The sequence below is a fragment of the Equus quagga genome, chromosome 10 (assembly GCF_021613505.1).
Source record: "Equus quagga isolate Etosha38 chromosome 10, UCLA_HA_Equagga_1.0, whole genome shotgun sequence".
NCBI classification, from domain to species: domain Eukaryota; kingdom Metazoa; phylum Chordata; class Mammalia; order Perissodactyla; family Equidae; genus Equus; species Equus quagga.
Window position 1 is genome coordinate 115,590,847 of NC_060276.1, and position 21,181 is coordinate 115,612,027.

General features: G+C 39.0%; 1 protein-coding gene across 5 annotated transcripts in view; it reads left to right on the top strand.

Moving 5' to 3' along the window:
* The window catches only part of MID1 (midline 1), a 357,392-nt gene that overhangs the window by 298,629 nt on the left and 37,582 nt on the right, over window positions 1-21,181 (top strand). For all 5 annotated transcript variants that reach the window (XR_006890368.1, XM_046673833.1, XM_046673830.1 and 2 more), the window contains exons 4-5: window positions 8,640-8,747; window positions 17,719-17,867. Coding sequence is in view for 4 of the 5 variants with exons in the window: in XM_046673833.1 (XP_046529789.1) it covers window positions 8,640-8,747; window positions 17,719-17,867 (257 nt within the window). In the remaining variant the exon portion in view is untranslated. The remainder of the gene's footprint in view (window positions 1-8,639; window positions 8,748-17,718; window positions 17,868-21,181) is intronic.

Below are 21,181 nucleotides of genomic sequence, written 5' to 3' on the forward strand. Positions count from 1 at the left end.
ACTCTAGGATAAAGGTTGGATTACATGTAGCTTCTATCCACACCATCACTACTGTTACTCCTCATCAAAAGCACTTTATGAGGGAATTCCATTTTTTATTTTTCTGAAAAGCCTTTCTTGGGCTTTAAAAAGTTGTGGTCATAAATGTTCAATATTAAATTAACATATTAAATATTTAAAAATATTGTCCTGTACTCCAGGTTTTCCTCCAAAGAGAGGGGCGCTGGGAACTTGGCCATTCTCTTTCTCGTCTACTTGAGCTGGGTCCGCAGATATTTGACTTTGGTGTGAGAGAGTTTCAGGGTGAAGATTACATATAAACATGTTAGATGAATTACAGTAATGCAGTCTGCTCTTAGTCAGTTCTCCTTGGCTCAGTTTTATATACAAGCTCGAGTATTGAGTCCCTTTCATTGTTCCTTCTGGCAGCTCTGTCTGCCTTCTGCCCCAGGGTCTGGAATGTTCATCACAGCTGCCTTTGGCAATAAAACCCAAAGCATCCTCACGTCCTCATATTTCTCTTCGCACCTGGTCAGCAGTCCACGGCAGGGCGTAGAGCCCACTTGCGTTTCTCTATCCTCTCATCTTCCTGGCCAAATTATCAGCTTCTCTGCAGCCCAGTTGTGCTCCGGTTGCTCCAGTCCTGGGCAGACTGGAATTAAGTCCTCCAATGTTTTTCTTTTTGAGCGAGATAGATTTGTTATGGATGTTATAACATATAACAGTATGAAATGATAGTGTTATTAGAAACTAGTAACACTAACCTCCTTAAATTTGACTCAAAATTATATATATATTTTTTTTTTAATATTTTATTTTTTCCTTTTTCTCCCCAAAGCCCCCCGGTACATAGTTGTGTATTCTTCGTTGTGGGTCCTTCTAGTTGTGGCATGCGGGACGCTGCCTCAGCGTGGTCTGACGAGCAGTGCCATGTCCGCGCCCAGGATTCGAACCAACGAAACACTGGGCCGCCTGCAGCGGAGCGCGCGAACTTAACCACTCGGCCACGGGGCCAGCCCCAAAAATTATATATTCTTAGTAGTAGAGAAAAGTGCTGTTGAGTTTAAACAATAACGACATCAACAAAGCATCCAATAAAAGAGACTTTCAACCTTTCTCAAGGTCACCTTAATTTAAAGCACAGTACGGCTTTGCTTTTGCCATGAGGACCAATTCTAGACAAATTTGTAAGTAGACTTTTGTTTTTTAAACCCCCAGTATAGCTAGTAATGATTTCAAGGATAGCAAGATTTAGAGTCTTAAACCAAAGGGGCCCAATTTGTTGGTACAATTTCAAGAGTGCACTAATGGTGGGCCAGTGTGATAGGGCACTCCTGGGCTGCCCAGATCAGGGGCACCATTCTCATGGAATTGAAAGTGAATTGTGGCCTCTGGAATTGTCCAACGCCAGCACCCCTCTTTCCTCCACACCCTGAAATAAAACGTCCTTTCTCCAACACATCAGGGTTCTCCTCTCCTAAGCTCTCTCCAGGGTTGGCCTCTGTGTATGAATAGGAAGTGATCTATCAAGTTCGCGTATCCTTTTCACAAGAGGAATTCGAAGGCTTTATTCTGCAAATCTAGAGATGGCTAACTCATTTCAACAAAGCACTACAAAAATCAGAAAATGAGGATTCCTAAAAGCATGTTAGTCCGGTTTCACCTGTAAGAGGCCAGATATTTTTTCCCCATTGATGTTTCCTTCTCAGAGTTCCATAAAATATTTCTAAAGATGTTAAGGCCACACGTCTCTGAAATCTAATGATGTTTTTATACTCTGCAGTGAACATCTCAGTTTGCAGGTGAATACAAGTCAAATTAAAAGAGTACGTTTTTAGAAATGCTTAAAAACTGTTTACAGACTGCTAAAGAACATTTCACAGACATGTAGTCCAATTTTTAGTGTGTGTATAATTAAATCCCTTTAATGTTTATACATATATGACAAAAACAAAAGAATGAATTGTTCACTTCACCCCACCTCTTCTGTGAAATCCTGTAACACTATTATACCATAAAACTTAGCAAGGGAATTTTTTACTAGGCATTGCTAACCAAGTGCCCTGGAGAAAATAGCCAACTCATTTATGTGATCATTCATTAATCTGGGGAATGAATACATGTAACTGCATTTCTAGAAAAGGCAAATAAACTGTGCACCCAGTGGCAGTTTACATGGGACTGCAACTGATTATTGGTATCTGATATGAGCGAGTGGCCCTCAGTGCTGAATTAGATTTCAGGGCAGGGAGGGCCAGACACGAGTGTTCGCTTTCTACACTCACTTCACTATTCGGCTTGCTAATTTCTCTTTCATTAGACTGTAAACAATCAGAAAGTCTGTCAAGGAGAAGCAGCAAAATTACCCTAGGAATAGCAGAGAGTGGGTTAGCACTCCCTACTAGCAAGACTGTCCTATGTCTTACTTATGTAATTTCCCTTCCTGACCTTGAAATACTCAGGACAATTATGGACACACTAGATAGTAGATAAATACAATTGATTCTCGTTGTTTGCAGTAGTTATGTTCTATAAAGTCACCAGGATCATGGAACTGGCTACTACTGAACCATTGCTCTTAGGGGACACACACACACACACACACACACACACACACACCCTCACATAGATTATGATCTTAAATCCTAAAAGCAAGTCATCCTGGTAGATTCTATTTTCTTTATTTTATAAAGGAAAAAAGAGGTTCTGAAGTGTTAAGTGACTTGCTTGAGACCGCCCTACTAACAGATGCCAGAGTTGGGACTCAAACCCCATCCAAGGGGCCCCAGGGCCCAAGCTTCTGCACTGCCCCGTTGTCTCCATCCTCTGGTTATATGAGAGCTGAAACAAGAAGGCGGAGCGTGCCCTTGCTCAACCTCAGCTGGGTGCTGGTAGAGTGACTCAAGGTTTTCCTTGTTCTGAGTGTGTCTACACGTGGGTGTGAAAATGCCACAAGTATTGATTTGGGGGTTACAAATTAATTTTAGCAGGTAGGCAAATTTGAAAATGCAGAATCTGTGAATAATGAAGCTCAACTGTATGATTAGGAGGTAGCCTGTTAAAAGCAGAGTCAGGAGTGCCTACAAACACCCTTTCCACATCTTTTGGCTGGTTCCTTTTCATTCCTCGAGAGACTTGTTAGAGAATTCTTGTCTGACCACCAATAAAATGAGCCCTACTCTCAGCCATGTTCAATCACATTACTCTCTTTAATTTCCTTTATGCACTTGTCACAATCTGAAATTTTTGTTTCTTGACTTGTGCAGCCTGTTCCCCTGTGCTTATCTGTAAACTCTGTGATAATGGGAACTTTGTCTCTCTTGGACCCCAGTGTGTGCTCAGTGCTTAGAATGCTGTCTGATACACTGTGGGAACTCAGTTGCTTTATTCAAATGAATAAATGAATGGATAGATGAATGAGTCGCTAGTCGTATGTAGCTCTTTCAGATAGAAGGCTGCTAGTGTTTTATAAGAGTAGTCATGACTTGAGCTTGCATGACATTGGCTGTGGCACTTGCAGCCCCTGATAGGCATTGGGGCCTGAAAGAAGAAGTAAATTCTGAAAGAATTGAGATTGGATCTAACTTTAGAAGAATTAATTTAGAGTATTTTGCAAAGAGACAAAGTTAGTAATAAGGACTAGAAGACAACGATGGGGTAAAATGATGCATTTCAAGATGAGAAAGGAAGCTGTAACTCCAGATATAGAGAAGAAGCATGCTGAGGACATGAGTGAGGCCGAAACAGAGATGAGGTGAAAGTGACTAAGTTTCTCCTCATTTGGGGCTGATATGCTATGTACTCAGGAGTATAACTGAGATGAGGAGACAAAAGTAGCAGTGAGGAGCCTGGACGGGGAAGAGGGCCCAAGTTTAAGCTGTATTTTGTCCTGCGATGTCAAGGGTTCTGAAGGATAAGTGCCCCGTTTCCAGTGTGGTCCAGAGGTGGGATACAGTAGTCACTTACCACTGACCATCATTCCTCATTGTCTTCATCTCACTTTTGTCTTTAGGTTAGGGACCAAGAAGGAGACTTAAGGAGCAAAGGTGGAAATGTAGGGGTCGTTTCTTGCACCCTTCGATTGGCCCTACTCAAAGCACTTCCATCAGCCTTGGTGATTTCTGATTCAAAAAGACGGGAATCAGAAAGGAAAGCTAAAACCATAACCAGGAGCTACCAGCTTCCAAACCAAACCTGGGAACTAGAACACCTGAACACACTGCAAGTAACCAATAAAGCCTTACATATTTAAATTAATAGCCCATATAAGAAACGAAGTCCAATCAAATCATTAACTTTTTGTAAGTGACATATGAAGCAGCAAAACTGTGGAAAATTTCTTTGTAGTGGAAGAATTCTAGAAATATAGGATAGCGCTCAACTTATTTTATTGTACCTTTTGGAATATAAGAATACTAGAGTTACAAAAATTTGGAAGCTTCATAAAAGTAGAAAAAGAGATTCAACTTTCCTGGTTTCAAGAGAAAGTCAACTCTGTATTCTTTGAAAGATCTAAGGAAAATACTTGGCCTAAAATTAACAGATCATGTTCCCAAATTTCTGGGAATTTATATTTTCAGGCCATGATGGTTTTGGTATCAGTTTCTCAAAACATATTTGGCTCAACAAAGCAGATTTCAGTCCACTTTTTTTGGTAAGAAAAAAAACCTATCCATCGTAAATATTAAATAGTCAGAATTTGGATTAAATTGAGCCCCATGTTAGAATGGCAACTGGGACACTTTTCCTACTATAGAGTAACCCAAATCCCAATAATTTTGAGAGTGAAATGGATCCCAAACTAAATCATATTCTGTTAACAAAGCCACTTCTCAATGCAGACAATATTACCTCAAATTTGTCTGTGGCTTCATAATGTTAGTTATTTCCTCATGTATTATTTCATGTGTTTACCACAATAATCCCACATGTCTGAGAAAGCAGATATTATTCACCTCATTTTACAAACTAGGAAAGCTTAGAAATGGAGGTATTCCTTGACTTTCCCAATATCATCATGTTAGTAGAGCTGGTACTCCATACCCCATTTCACAGCACCTACTCTAGAATTACTGGTGGAGACTCATTAGGTTTAGTCAAAACCGGAATATCTTTCAGCACAGGATATGTTAGCAAGAACGTCAAAACCTGAGGACCTTACGATACGGTCAGTTGACTTTTGACGAAAGTGCTAAGGCACCTCAGTGGAGGGAAGAATAGTCTTCTCAGTAAGTGGTGCTTAGACAGCTGGATATCCACAAGCAAAAGAAGGAAGTTGGACTCCTACTTCGCACCATACACAAAACTTAACTCAAAATGGCTCATAGACCTAAGCGTAAGAGAGAAAACTTCTAGAGGAAAACAGAGACGTAAATCTTTATGACTTTGGACTGAGTTTCTTACCTACAAAACCAAAAGACCAAGTCACAATAGAAAAATAGATAAATTGGACTTCATAAAATTAAAAACTTTTTGTGCTTCGAAGAGCACCATCAAGAAAATGAAAAGAGAGCCCACAAAATGGGAAAAAAATACTTGCAAATCACATATTTGATAAGAGACTTGTATTCAGAATATATAAAGAAATCATACAATTTAATAATTAGAAGATAAATGACCCAGTTACAAAATGAGCAAAGGATCTGAATGTTCATATCTCTAAATTAGATACACAAATGGCCAATAAGCACATGAAAAGATGCTCAACATCATTAGCTATCAAAGAAATGCAAATCAAAACCACAATGAGATACCACTCCATACTTATTAGGATGACTAAAACAAAAAAGATAGACAATATCAAGTGTTGACAAGGGTGTGAAGAAATTGGAAGCCTCATATACCTCTCATTGGCATATAAAATGATGCAGCCGGGAGCCAGCCCTGTCTCCGAGTGGTTAAGTTCTCGCTCCGCTTCAGTGGCCCGGGTTTCGCTGATTCGGATCCTAGGCGCAGACTTACGCACTGTTCATCAAGCCATGGTGTGGTGGCGTGCCACATAGAGGAACTAGAATGACCTACAACTAGGATATGCAACTAGGTACTCGGGCTTTGGGGAGAAAAAAAAAATGGTGCAGCCACTTTGGAAAACAGTTTGGCAGTTCCTCAAAAAGTTAAACATAGAGTTGACATATGACCCGCCAGTTCCACTTCTGTTCTCAAGAAGAATGACTACATATGTGCACACAAAAATTTATGCATAAATGTTTACAGCAATATTATTTATAGTAACCAAAAAATAGAAGCACCCCAAATGTCGATCTACTAAAGAATGGATAAACAAAATGTGGTACATCCCTAAAATGGAATATTATTTGGTGTAAAAAGGAATGAAGTACTGACACGTGCTCTGACATGGAGGAGTGTTAACAACATTATGCTAAGTGAAATAAACCAGACAAAAAGGATCACATATTGTTTCATTCTGTTTATATGAAATTCCAGAACAGGCAAATCTGTGAAGAGACAGAATGTAGATTAGTGGTTCCCTAAGCCCGAAAGGAGGTAGATAGTAAGAATGTGGAGTTACTGCAAATGGGTATAGGATTTTGAGGGGGGATGCTGAAAATGTTCTAAAATTAGATTGTGATGATGATTGTGCAACTCTGAATACAGTAAAAAGCGCAAAACTGGGTACTTTAATGGGCGAATTTTATGATATGTGAAATATATTTCAATAAAGTTGGAAAAATAAATCAATTCCCTCCCCCACTAAGAATAATCCTTAGGACATAATTTTATGTCTACACAGTCCTAGAAAACCAATAAATCCAATACATGCATATTGAGTGCTTGCAGTATATCATGATGGCTACTTGCTTCATTATACTTTACTTTGTCTCTCCTTGGAAGGTCATTTTCACTGTTCTATGCCGGATATGGCACCAGGCGCTTGGGATAGATGCCTCATAACACAACAGCCAAAGATCCCTCCCCTTATGGAGCTTGCATCCTATTGGATTTATGTTGATTGTATGCTCAAGTACAACTTGTCTCCTAGGGCTCATTCTAGGAGATACTTTTCAAGCGTAGGATGCTACTTTCTAGAAATTTCACTTTCTCCATCATGATGTGCCCGTGGTTTCAATATGATCTCATTCTTTTCACAGCTCAGTTGTAGTAAGTTATTAAATTCAGTTTGAGGTGAAAAGGAAAGACAAGAAATTTCTTGAGAGTAGTAGAGTTTCAGGTAAATATTTCCGTAGATGTTAAATTTATTTAGGAAGCCTCAGAGGCAACTACAAATGACGACATAAGTAATGGTAAGAGAAATTGAGCCCAGTGATTAGCTTGCTTGAAATATTAGCCTGCGTTCCACATTCTGTACTTGTCCATCAGTGTATTTTTAATTTTTTTTGTTCATTAAACATTTAGCAAATATGTCTGTGTGCTAATCTGACATAGGACATGATCTCATGGTTTGGTGCAAATGGCCAGTGACCATGGTCTTCTCAATAAGACTTCTTGAGTAGTCTCTCTACTGTGTCTTATAATGATCAAGAAAATAACTCAAGGAATCCTGGCCTCTGGAAACAGGACATGTTTTCTCTGAACAGCCATCAATGGATTTTTATCCTGAGCTCCTGACCCTACTTCCAGTTTATTTCATTCATAGAGAATGAAATTACTACAGTTAAATAAAGTATCCCAAATCAAAAGGGCTTAATGACTGGGCCGTGTCTCCTCCCTGAGATGTGCTAGAGTAATCATTGCTATTGTCACTCTTTATAACACTGCAGCTTCTTGTGCGCTGCATTAAAATCATAAACCCCATGCACACGATCTTCATTTCCCACAGCTGTGATTTCTGGGTCTCTGTTTGTGAATAAGCATTTCAGAATTGTCATGAGGTGGAGGAAATAGCTTGTGCAGAGTATTTCCCAAGCCCACTTGCCAAGAATGAGCTAATTGTAACCCTCCCTTGCATACAATGAGTCTTAAAAACTTCAAATACAAACCATTCTATAATGATCTACCCTTCCAGGAGAATGACATGCTATCATTGTAGAACCTTGGTCTTTCAGAAGTATACCAGAAGTAAAGTTTTAAATTATGTCATAAGATTAGTAGAACATTCAACCATCCTTTTTCTTTGTTGATGTTTTTATAGTGATGAAATGCAAAATTGAATGTCTGTATTTAAAAGAAAAGTCCAATAAATGTGACGTAACCTTGCTACCTAGGTTTTGGAAAATTTGTGCAGAAGATATTGATAGTAATACATCCTCCATAAAAGAATAATATTAGTTTTTTGTTAACTTACTTTTTACATTTAACAGGCCAAAATTGCGCTTTCTTTCGAAATATAAAAGCAGAAATTGCAAATATATTTCAAGTGTCAATTTCAAACTATGTAACTTGTAATAGCTATGTGCATGATCTGTTAAGGAAGATTCTGAGGCTGAGTCTGGCTTAGCAGTAAAGACTGCTATCATTGGATAATAATGTTTTCCAGGGTTGCAAAATAAGGAGTAGACGTGTAAGTCCTATATTTGCCATCCCTGCATAATTTGAAGAAGAGTTAACATTTACTATATCTTTTCAGAAATTACCAGAAATATACTAGTCTACATTAAAAAGAGCTGAAAGAACTGAAAACAAAGGCCAAATTAATGTTTACTCTTCTGTCTATCTTGTAGGTCAATGCATCGCGTCAAGAAGCCAAATTGATGGAGGAGTGTGATCTTCTCATTGAGATCATTCAGCAAAGACGACAAATTATTGGAACCAAGATCAAAGAAGGGAAGGTAAGATTTCTAAGGCGGAAGATTTCATATTCTTTACCTGGAGAAAATATCATACTCCCAGGCACTTCAATAGTTTAAGAAATATTAAATACCCCCTTTTTCTGTATTTTCTATCATCTCCTCTTAAGTCTTTAAGATGTAGTTCAGGGGACCAGCCTGGTGGCGCAGCAGTGGCCTGGGGTTCGCCGGTTCGGATCCCAGGTGCAGACATGGCACCGCTTGGCACGCCATGCTGTGGTAGGCATCCCACATATAAAGTAGAGGAAGATGGGCACAGATGTTAGCTCAGGGCCAGGCTTCCTCAGCAAAAAGAGGAGGACTGGCAGTAGTTAGCTCAGGACTAATCTTCCTCAAAAAAAAAAAAAAAGATGTAGTTCAAAGCCCCTTGGTTGGCCATTTTTTTCTCCACCCCTCGCTTTGTATTATGGTCTCCTATGCATACCTGTAATACAAGGGCTTCTCCATTACCCAACTCCAGGGGGCAGCGTGGAGCTCTATAATTAGCCATTGTTTTCCACCTCTCTTCTCTGTGAGAAGATGGGTTCCACAGAGGAAGAGTTCATTTCACATTTATTGCTATATGCTAGCAATTAACACAGTATTAAATATAGGTTTAAATGAATCACACTTTATATGTTGAAATTGTGATGTGGTTTCCCCTGTCCTTGAGTGAATTTAGACAGGTATCAGTTCATGGTGGCAAAATTCCTATAGTGTCACTATATCATATACCCCTTTGTGGATGTATTAATAGTACTTCTTTTCTAATGTTTGTATGTTTAAAATTCCTGTGGTTTCATAGTAAACTATATTTAAAAATCAATTCACAAATTTATATTATATTCTTTATGGCCACTCTCTTATTTGTTCAAAATTCATTCAGAAACCGTTGGTAATTTTAGAATTCATCACTTTATTCTATTTTTTTTTTTTTTTTTTACTTTATTCTATTTTTAAATGTCATATTTTTATTGAAATACTCATGATACATTTTGTTTTACCCATTTCTGTGCCACCCTCAAAAGATAATTTTATAAATATTTAAAAAAGAGAAACATTTGACATCCAATGAATTCATGAATTTCTGTTATTAATGCTCATAGCTATATTTTAATGAAATATGTATAACTAAATCAAATTAGCAAGTATTAAGCAGTGTACAGAGATTACAATAACTAAGATATGTGCTCTTCTCTTTTCTACAAAATTTAAAAGGTACTTCTAATATTGTATAATGTTTTAGATTAGTTTGTCTATGTAGATTGAAAAATATTTATACATGTAGATTGTGGTGGTGATCAGAAGAGTTGAAGTCAAATCAAATCAAATTGTTCTTAAAGCTATTACAGTGAATTAATAAATTAATATGACATTATTTCCTGGCCAAGGCCTGACTCAGATGTGTCTTCTAAGTCATACAGACTGTACGACTTGGAAGAGCACTTTGCATCAGCCTGGAGTCCTTACAGCATATATTTCCTCTTCCATCATCAGGCCGCATATGTACATCTCTTAATACCTTACATCTTCCAGGTTCTCAGACACATGATTGCCTGAAATACAGCTGCAGTTAATTATTAGTATGCAATGGAAAGTAATTTGTTGCCTTTATATGGTCGTGTGCAGGGATCAGCTCTCAACACTCATATTAGTCTCTTATTGTTGCTGTACCCAATTACTACACACTTGGTGGCTTCAAAGGACACAGATCTAGTATCTGATCTTCTGAACGTCAGAAGTCCAAAGTCAGTCTCACTGGACTAAAGTCAAGGTTTTGGCAGTGCTGTTTCTTTCTTGAAGCTCTAGGGCAGAATCCATTTCTTGCCTGTTTTGGCTTTTATAGGCCACCCACATTCCTTGGCTCATGGTTTCTTCATCACATCACTCTGACCTTTGCTTCCATCCTCAAATCTCTTTCTCCGACAGACTCTCCTGGTTTTCTCTAATAAGGACCCTTATAATTACATTGGGATCACCCAGATAAAGCAGCATAATATCCCCCATCTCAAGATCCTTAATTTAATCACATCTGCAGAGACTCTTTTCTCATGTAAGTTAACACATTAAAAAAAAAAAACTCCTGGGACTGAGATATGGGCATCTTTGGGGGCCCTTACTCAGCCTGCAATGACACTCCACCACAACTTCCTGGCCAGCATGCCTCCTTTCCCTCACTTAACTCCCCAGCATGAGGGTGTCTCTCATGAGCTAGATCAAAGTAGTGAGGGGGTATCCCCAGTTCTGGCCGTAGTAATGTATGAGGTTCATGCTTTGGTGCACCCACTCCACCCTGAACACATATCAATGATAGAGAACATAGGAAAATAGACCGGCAAAGAGACATAACTGGACCCAAAACAAGATGATAAATATCTTTATGGGCCAGAAATATGACGACACTGCAAAAGCTTTGACTGTGGCTAAGACACAGGCTACTGGGACTTGGTCTGGAAGAGACCAAATCTGCTACACCTTCAACTCCAGTGGGTAAATATTTCTTGAAGCGTTGGGGTAAAGGGGCTAGAAGTGCTCCAGATGGCATGGGGGGCTGAAATCAGGCTCATTGGTTAATCCCACGGACTGCACAAGGTTTCTCAGTTCATTAAAAGGGACGAAAAAGATTATTGCCAACCATAGCTTTGAGCAATCTTCAGGCCTGGGAGTCTGCAGCAAGTCACTTGTGTTGGAGCCTGGCTCTGCACTATTTCTAATACCTGCACAAAATAGGAGCCTCAGAAATGCAGAGATAACATAGGATTCCTGAATGAGGACCCCCAAGGGTGAAGTGAAGGTGACTGTAAAACCATTAGGGTAGACTAAGCAAGGAGAGTGAGGGAGAAAAACTGTGAATGACTTCTTCCCTTTCAAACTGAAATTCAAACCACAATTCCAAAGCATATAAAGAAATCGTGAATGTCTAAAACTACAACCAACAAAATCAGCAAAGACAGTATCTCACCCCAGATGAAATTAATTTTATGAGAAAATATAAAAAAGATGTTCAGAGAGATAAATGAAGGAATAACTTCTACAGTAAAAGAACAAAAAATTGTGAAACCACAAAGGAAGGATATGAAATAAGAAAAAATAAATATGAAAATAACAAATTAGCAGTTTTGGAGGTAAAAATGGAGAGACTGAAATTACAAAGAAAACTCGAGCTGCAAGGGAAATTTGGAGACTGAGTTTTAGCCTCCACATAGGGGAGGCTATCTTCATGTAAGAATATGAAATTTGATCCATACTTCATACCAGATACAAAAATTAAATCAAAATGAATCATATACCTAAATGTAAAAGGTAAAAACTATAAAACTTCTAGAAGAAAACATTGGAGGAAATCTTGCTGCCCTTGGGTTGGACAAATGATTATTTGTATACAATGACAAAAGCATAAAAGAAATATTTATAGATTACATAGATAATTATGAATTGTATTTCGTCAAAAGTAAAATCTTGTCTTCAAAAGCCACTGTTGAGAGAATGTAAAGATAAGCCACAAATTGGGAGAAAATATTTATAAATTATTTACCTAATAAAGTACTTGTATCTAGAATATATAGCAAATTCTCAAAACACATTAATAAAGAAACAGACAACCCCTTCACCAAATGGATAAAAGATTCGAATAGATGCTTTACCAAAGAAGATATATGGATGGCAAATAAGCACATAAAAAGATGTTCAAAATCATTGGTCATTAAGGAAATGCAAACCTCAATGAGATACCATTACTTACCTACTAGAAGGGTCAAAATTAAAAAGATGGACAGTACCAAGTATTAGTGAGAATGTAGAGGAACTGGAACTCTCATGCACTATTTGTAAGAATGAAAACAATGCATTTTGGAAAACTCTTTGGCAGTTTCTTAAATAGTTAAATATACACTTATCATATGATCCAACCTTTCCAGGTGTTTACCAAGAGAAATGAAAGGATATGTCCATATAAGGCTTGTACATGAATTTTGGGTAACAGCCCCAAACTGGAGATGACCCAAATATCCATCAAGAGATGAATGGATAAACAATTTGTGGTGTAACCATACAATGGAATAGGATTCAGCAATAAAAAGGAATGAACTATTAAAACATGCAACAACATGGATGAATCTCAACATAATTATGGCTAGTGAAAGCCAGACAGAAATTAGTATACACTGCATGAGTATATTCATATGGAATTGTAGAAATGACACTTTCTAATAATCTATAGTGACAGAAAACAATCAGTAGTTGCTTAGGAATGAGTGACAGGGAGGAGTGGACAGGATGAATTACAAAGGGTCAGGAGGAAAAGTGGGAGCATGATATATATGTTCATTATCTTGAATATAGTGACTGTTTTATGGGTTTACACATATTTGAAAACTTGTCAAATTTGTACTTTAAATATGTGCAGTTTGTTATATGTTAGTTATATCTCAATAAAGCTGTTTGTAAGACAAGTAAATTGTATATTTATATAATGGAACAGTCTTCAGAAATTAAAATTAATGAACTAGGGTGATATGTGTTCATATGGGCAAATCACAAAAATATAAAGTTTTATAATGATTTGTATAGAATGAGAAGTGTTATATAAAATTTGATAAACTACAAAAAACCCCATACAGTGTTTAGGCATGTATACATAAACATGCTTGGGAGTGACAACCCTGAATTCAAGAGGGGGTTTTCCTCTGGAGAGGGACATGAATGAAATCAGAGAGGGATACTCAGGGTTTCTATTCTATCAGTAATATTTTACTTCCTTTGGAAAAACCTGCCACTAATATGGTGAAAATATTGAGATTTGGTAAAGCTGATACTGTGTACAGGAAAGTTGATTATATTACTTTAAAAATAGCCTGTATGTTTGAAATTAGTCAATTTTTTAAAAATGCACATTTGCTCAGGGACTTTATCTCAGAAGGCAACATTAGAAAGCAAACGCTACTTGGGAAAGATGAGGGCCCAGTTCAGCTTTCTCTTGAGTTACTACTTTGGCACATGATCAAAGGTAGTTGATCCCAAACCCCAAAATTCACAGTGACTGAGTCCCTGGCCAGGGCACGTGGTGTCAGAGATATGTTTTGAAGAATGGAAGAGTGTGAGTGCCAACACCCTGGAAATCTGAGGTGCTGGGCAGGGAGGGCAAGTGTGGACTCGGTGCCCAGTGCAGGTGCCCAGGGTGCTGGCTGGGCAGTCTGAGGACACTGAATCCAGAGAAGGGACACTGGAGCCCTCTGGCCAGCACTTGGAAGTAGGGAGCTGGAGGAAGAACCGGCAGAATTGTGGAGACCACAAAGGTGGATTTCATCCGCCGTGTGACTTTGCCTCTGTCTGTCTCTGGTGCCAATCACAAGGCCGCTAGACCTGGTGGAAACAAACTTACTGCAAATCCTCCAACTAGGGAGGTTGCCAAGCAGGCGGTATTGTTACACATCAGTACATACTGGCAATTCCTGCTCTCAGACCATTGTGCATTCTTTGAAATAAATAGCTCGACAGCCTTTATACTTGGACAGACTGAAGAGTCTCAAGCCATGAGACTCCCCGGGAAAGAATTGTCTTGTTTCTTCAATAGCAGGGGATAAATTTCATGTCAACACACGAAAAGCTGATGTCAAACTCCAAATTAAGCAAATTATGCATTTTACATTCAGACACAGATCTACGATAGGAGGCCATAGCTAAAGAGAAAAAGGGTCCTTTCTCTTCACTGCTTTTATGTACTCTAAATCTCCAAAGTTTAAGATAATTAACTCGGAGTAAATGTTCAGGCTTTTCCATAGCCTTATAGAAACGCTGAGTACAGGCCTCACTGTCGGTTCAGATACTTGTGTCAGCTGAGGATCAGTTGTTTGGACATAACAATTATGGGATGGAAATCGTACATATATATAAAAGCAAGTATATAAAAGCATTTAAAATGCATGTAAAGAAAAATAAAGGGCTGCTTTTAAAAGCATGTGTAAGGTGTAGTAAACAGCAAATAAATTGATATAAATAGGCCTATGTCCCCACTAAAAGGAGATTCCAACAGACAGAATATTTCCATGATGAGCATGGAGTGAATTCCGGAAATTACAATGTGCGGTCACACTTCCCAAAGCGAAAAAGAACAGTGCCGACTCAGGAAAATTTCCCCAGCAGCAGTAACACATACCTATAGAGAATCTTCTTATGGGTCAGTATCTAGTATTTCTTTTAAAAAAATCACACTTTATTCATCTTGTCAGATTTTTAAAATAATATATAAGAAAAACCGTTTTCTAAGGAAGAAATGAGTATTTGGCTTACTGCTCATTGTCTGATTCTGAAGTGCTGTACCCTGTAAGATAGCATTTCACAGGGTGTGGTTCAGATCAGGGCCCTGTGATCGGAATCATTTAAGTCGGCAAACTTTTTCTGTGGAGGGCCAGATAATAAGTATTTTAGGCTTTGCCATACGGTCTCTGTTGCAATAGCTCACCTCTGCCCAGTGTTGTAGTGTGAAAGCAGCCATAGATGATTCATAAACGAATGAATGTGGCAGTATGCCAAGAAAGTTTGTTTACACAAACTGGTTGTGTGCTGGATATCATAGTTTGGGAGCACCCAACTTAGAGCAGTGTTTTTCTTTCTTTTTTTTTTTTTACTAAAAACCACCGTAAGAAATACACATGACATCAACTGCAGCACAGACACACACACGCGCACACACACACAAAGTTTTACAAAACCTAACTTGCCCTTTCTACCAGGAATCCACTCTGCTACTTTCTTTGCTCCTCTCCTCTTCTCTTCTATTTGGTTTTTAAATGCTAGTCCTGACCATACTAATGATTCATCACCTACAGATCAAAAAACGTTGCTTGTTAAATGCAGATTCCTCCTGCTCTGTCAATTACAACTCCTTACCAAGGATATTGGAGAGTCAGCCCAAACATCTACAGTTTTCCTTTAAAAAAGATCCCAGCTGATTCTTGTGCAATCACGTTTGAAAAGCTCCGGTCTGGTGTATCAGATGGAACTGTACACTGAACTAAAGTGAAAATTATACCAAAAATTGTTTTCTGTAAAATATTTCTATATTTTCAAAGGAAGTTCTCATTTTGACTTGCTTTAATTTACACATGATTTAGGGCCGGTTTTTCTTCTTTTCCTCTTATGTCACTTTTAATTTCCAGTATCTTGATAGAAGCAAAGAAAGTAGAAAATGGAATTCAAGCATTGTTACATCTGTAACTGTGCAGTCACTAACAGGCCTACCAAAAGGATAGGTTATTGACATGAAGTTATTCTAAAGGAGCATTTTGACCTCATTTTTCTTTTGTTAGAATTGTATTAAACATCTTCGATTCTGCCATGTAATTTACGGCATTCTTTGTGTCGTGTGATTAAATGTTCCATTCACTTGCTTTCTTCTAGGGACTCTCAGTTATTTTTTCTTCTTCTGACAATTTCTTATGGATTCATTCTAATATCTTGAAGTGGACTCTGCCTTTCTTAGCTTTATCTCCAGATATAATGATGCTAGAAGCTAAATTCTATTTGGTGTAAAATGAGTGTTATTTTATTCAACTAATGAACACAGTGAATCTGCTGTGGATGGTCACTATAATTATAATGAGTTAAGTCTTTTACCAGGCTTAAGATCACTACTGTTTGCCCCCAAGTTTTGACACTTCTTTCTCTAACTCTTTACTTCCTGGAATTTCTTTTCACTCTTGCCTGAAATCTTATGGCTGTTGCTTCTCAATTCAGCATTAATTTCCTTTGTTTGCTGTAGTATGATGTAGCTGGAATTGGACGTTCCTCAGAGGCCTCAAGTTCTGACATCTCCTTCCTTCCTTTTCTTCGATTAGAGTTGCATGGGGATGATAATGATGACTTGGAGAAAGAAGGAATTTCTTGGAGTTAGGAATTCTGGAGGGAGCCTGAGCCAGCCTTGTCTGTAAGACAGATTAGCTGGCCACCTCCCTACACTTTCACCCAGGGCTGTTTTCCATTCCAGAACGATCATAAAGCTGGCTAAGACCTGTCCCAGGCTGTGTGGATGGGGGCACTAGGCGTACAGCAATTCCAATTAGCAGTCTAATTTTAACTTGGCTTCTGGCCAGAGGCCTTCATCTCACAGCACATTTCCAACACCAGAGCAAACGGTCAGGTGGGTTACCGTGGACTTATCTTGGCCTGCCCCAGAGGTTATGGTCAATTACATTTGAGGGTCGTTTTCAAGCAAGGCGGAATCAGGAATTAGAATGGAGGTTGGAACCAAACATGCGTTTTTATCCCGACTGGGAAATGCTTATCAAAATAGTTCTTAGTTATCAAGTAAGCACAAAGTGCCTGGAAATGACGTTCCCAGTGAGGGGAAATGGCCCAGCTGTGCTTTTTTTGGCTTTCTCTCATCTGTTCAACAGGAAAAATATTAATCAATGGAAAAAATGCTCCCTTTCTGTTAATTTAACACATGAGTTTTAGATAGTGTGGGAAATAGTAATACTTAATGTTTTTACATCACAATTTTATTACATGGATTGCAAAGAACTTTTTAGAAAATGGGTTTTACTTAAGCCACACATTTACACCTATAGAGATGTTTTATTTTCTTGATGATCCAGCTGAAAAACTGAGCTAGAGAAAGCTCCAGGGTTCCCTACAATCTTACAATAATTGTGTGGAATAGTTGAGAGAAGAGGTCTGGTGACCCTCTGTAACTTGCCGCTGGGCAATACCTTTTTTCCCCATCAACAGGGAAGCAATTCGCAATTCAGTGTTTCCTCATAAAACAAATTAGCAACACTTCTCCAAGGAGATAAAGAATATCTAAGAGGAGAGTCCTATCACTGGGATTTCCATATTTCTATGCCTACATTTTGAACTTTTATCGAAGGATGACTTACATACAACAAAATGCACACACATCAGAAGGGTCTGGCCCGAAGCGTTTTCGCGAAGTGAGCCCACCCATATAACCATTTCCATGCCTCTTTTGTTCAAGGTGATGAGGCTTCGCAAACTGGCTCAGCAGATTGCAAACTGCAAACAGTGCATTGAGCGGTCGGCATCACTCATCTCCCAAGCGGAACACTCTCTGAAGGAGAATGATCATGCGCGTTTCCTACAGACCGCTAAGAATATCACTGAGAGGTGAGTGCAGGGGCTGCTGGGAAGTTCTCAGCGGCGGGGCTCCTGTGTCTGGGGTGTGATTGGTTGGCCTTGCCCTGTCTTCCTTTTGTTTTCATTTTCAAGGCTGAGTACCAGAGAGAATAGAGGCTTTGAGTTGCTTTGTTCCAGCTAAAGATGCTTCCCTTTGACATGTCAATGCCTTTTCAGTAGCAGCCTGGAGTTCAAGGCCTTTGAAACAAGAGTCTGTCAGCCAGTTAGAAAGAATAAAATCAGCCTGCTTTTTTTGGGGGGGGGGGGCGGGAGGCTTATGATAGCACAAAAACAGCATTTATTGTGACTCTTAGACCTGATCTTATCGTACACTTGATAACAAAGAATGAAAATGAAGGCAAAAACATGAAAGGGAATCCTCTCTTCCATCTCGGGGCCCATCTATTAAAAAAAAATCACCCAGGTGTTGTTCTCTGTTAGGCCTGTTTTTATTTGGTTGAGGAGCTTTGCCTCTCCTGAAAGGTCAAGGCCGACTCATGTGGGAGAGATAGGACCAAAGAGTTAACCTCATACCTCCTTCTTGTAAAATATCCTTTATTCCAGGGTAGGGAACATAAAAATGACATTATTTGAATAGTCAGGTCAGCAGTAAAACTGACGGTGGTCGGTGCTCCTTCAGTACACATACTTGATTGGTATAAAATTTTTTGCCTTCACTGATGCAGACCCATATAGCAGTTTTAGTGGAGCCAAAGAAAGGCATCTAATGCCACTTAAATGACATCTTCAACCAATGCCAATGGCCTTGACTTTTCATTCATTCTAATTTTCAGAGTCGACTGCCCCTTATCCAAAGCACTAATAGCATCTTATCACTACACGTCCCCAAACAGTCCATTCGTGCTGGTCTCTATCCTAGAGCAGGAGTTTGCAAACTTTTCCTAGAAAGGACCAGAGAGCAAATATTTTCAGCTTTGCAGGTTATAAAGTCTCCATCACAACTACTCAACTCTGCCATGACAGCGCTACAGCAGCCTGTCATAGATTGTACGGAAACGAATGGGTGTGGCTGTGTTCCCGTAAAACTATTTACGAAAACAGGTGGCAGGCCACATTTGGCCCTCGGGCTGTACTTTGCTAAGCCCTGGCCTAGGAAAAAAAATATTCACCATCTTATGACTTGAATTTCTTCAAGGAAGGAGAAAGAAAACTAACATTTGTTGAGTGCTTGCTTATGTTGGACACGGTGCTAATTCTCAAACTATCACATAGAAGTAGGCATTGATATTTCTGTGTTCACTGTTCTTTCAATGAAGGTAGTGTGCAGTGTTTTTACAACTCTGGTCTAGTGTCTAACCAGCTTCATTGTGTTATTTCTTATATTTGAGAAAATTTCCTTCTGCAACTGATTAGATACTTAATCTCTTCCAAAGCACGTGGATAAACAGCTGGTTATCATCCCTTTTATATCCTTAGAATGATCTCCTCCCTACTCTAAGAGAAGCCAATTTCTTTCCACATGACTCCTAGGTTCCAAGTGTTAAATTGTCTTTGCTGCTCTGATCTGGACTGTATCCAATTGCCTTATATTCATCCTAAAGTTAAAAACTGCAAACGGCACTAATAGTCCAGTGTACCCAGGACATTCTACTCGACAACATTTACACTTATGTCGTGGTTTCCAACTGGGATCCAAGAGTACTTTTCTCCAGCTATAAATCATGAGATGTCCAGATGAAATGGCTAGTATGAGCTGTGTTTCTCAGCAATCCCTAAAAATTCGATCAAGTATAACATGAGTGAATTCTCACCTAGCGAGGGGAGAGAATGTGGCAGTTAAGATAGAACATTCTGAAAGAAGACCTGCAGTCGAAGTGTAACACAAGGGCGTAAAACGCAAGCACAGAAATGCCCGTATATGTGATCTCCCTCAGATCCAGCAGGCCATATCTGGTCCCATTCAGCTCTACCTGTAACAAGCCCATCTCATCAAGAACGGAAACATGACCTTGATTTCTCTTTCTGCAAGTGCGTTGTACAATACACTATATTCTCAAGCCTCACTAGTATATAGTTCTTGGTGCAATTGTATGTGTCCTCTTATAAAATTCTACTAAATAAGTAAAACTCTTCACTAAATCTGGCATAAGAAAGTTGGCCTACTGCTTCTGAGAAAACTAAAGTTCCATCAAGGTTGAATACATAGTCTCTGTACAGATTTGCTGGGAGCCTTTGTTCCTCTGTTTCTGCATCCCCTCTCTTTCTGTCTCTCCTTGTCAATCCTCTTCATTGATCCCAGAGCCCTTCTCTCTTTCCAGCAACTGGAACGTAGCAAAAGGGCACTGGGCTTGGACTAGGAATTGGGAACAACCTGGTTGCAAATCCCAGCACTGCCGCTTGTTAACTGATTCTTTGGGTTTATCCATGAGCTATTTTCTACTTAGAAAATTGGGCTCATAATAGCTACCTCTATCTGTAGTTGTGATAACATTGCTGATGACTCCTAAGAACAGGCCTTAAGCATCATAGATACTCCATAATGTTTGTTGGGTTTATGTTTTCGTAGTTTAGAATATCAGTATGACCCCTCCTTGTATGTCTTTATTCCAGTGCTGGTCTCTGTCTACTTGTTTCTATTCTTCAACCCTTTACTTAACATTCTTCTCCAGGATGTAACTTGATAGTTCTCTGCCTCCTATTGTGTTTGCCTTGTGCTTTGGCATATACTTCTAAACCATCTTTATTCTGCTATGCAAGGGTGGAAAGCCCAGAGCAAACTTGATCCTCAAACTTGAGCCTTCCTAAAGTGCGACTTGGATGTGATTTTTCTGCATCGTTAAATCACTTAAAATGGATACGTTTGCCTACAAGCTGAATCAAACTGCAAAAAGTTTTTCAATTAAGAAACATCAAAAAAACCCAAAAGGGGAGAAAGCCTCAAGCTTTACATTGTAGGAGATGCATATGCTTCAGAATCAAGCGTTTAGCTCTGTGCTAATTGCTTAGTAGTAATTATGGATGGCATTGGGGCTGCTCCTTAAGACTTGTGAGTCTAATTTTGCTCATATGCTGCCAGCAGGCAAGACGCCCAGCCATCTTGTTTTCACCATTATGGCCCCAGCACATAGCAAACTGCCTGATGTGAACGAATGAGTGAACAAATTTATGAAATAGGGCCGATTATTCCTACCTCAAATAGTTGTTGTAAGGATGAAATGAAATAATGAAGTAAAAATATTAGCTCAGTTCTTGTCACAAGGTGAAGATGCAGCAAATGCTAATTCCTTTCCTTCCCGCTCACTAAATGGATGCAAATGGATTACATAACATACTCTATTCTCAAG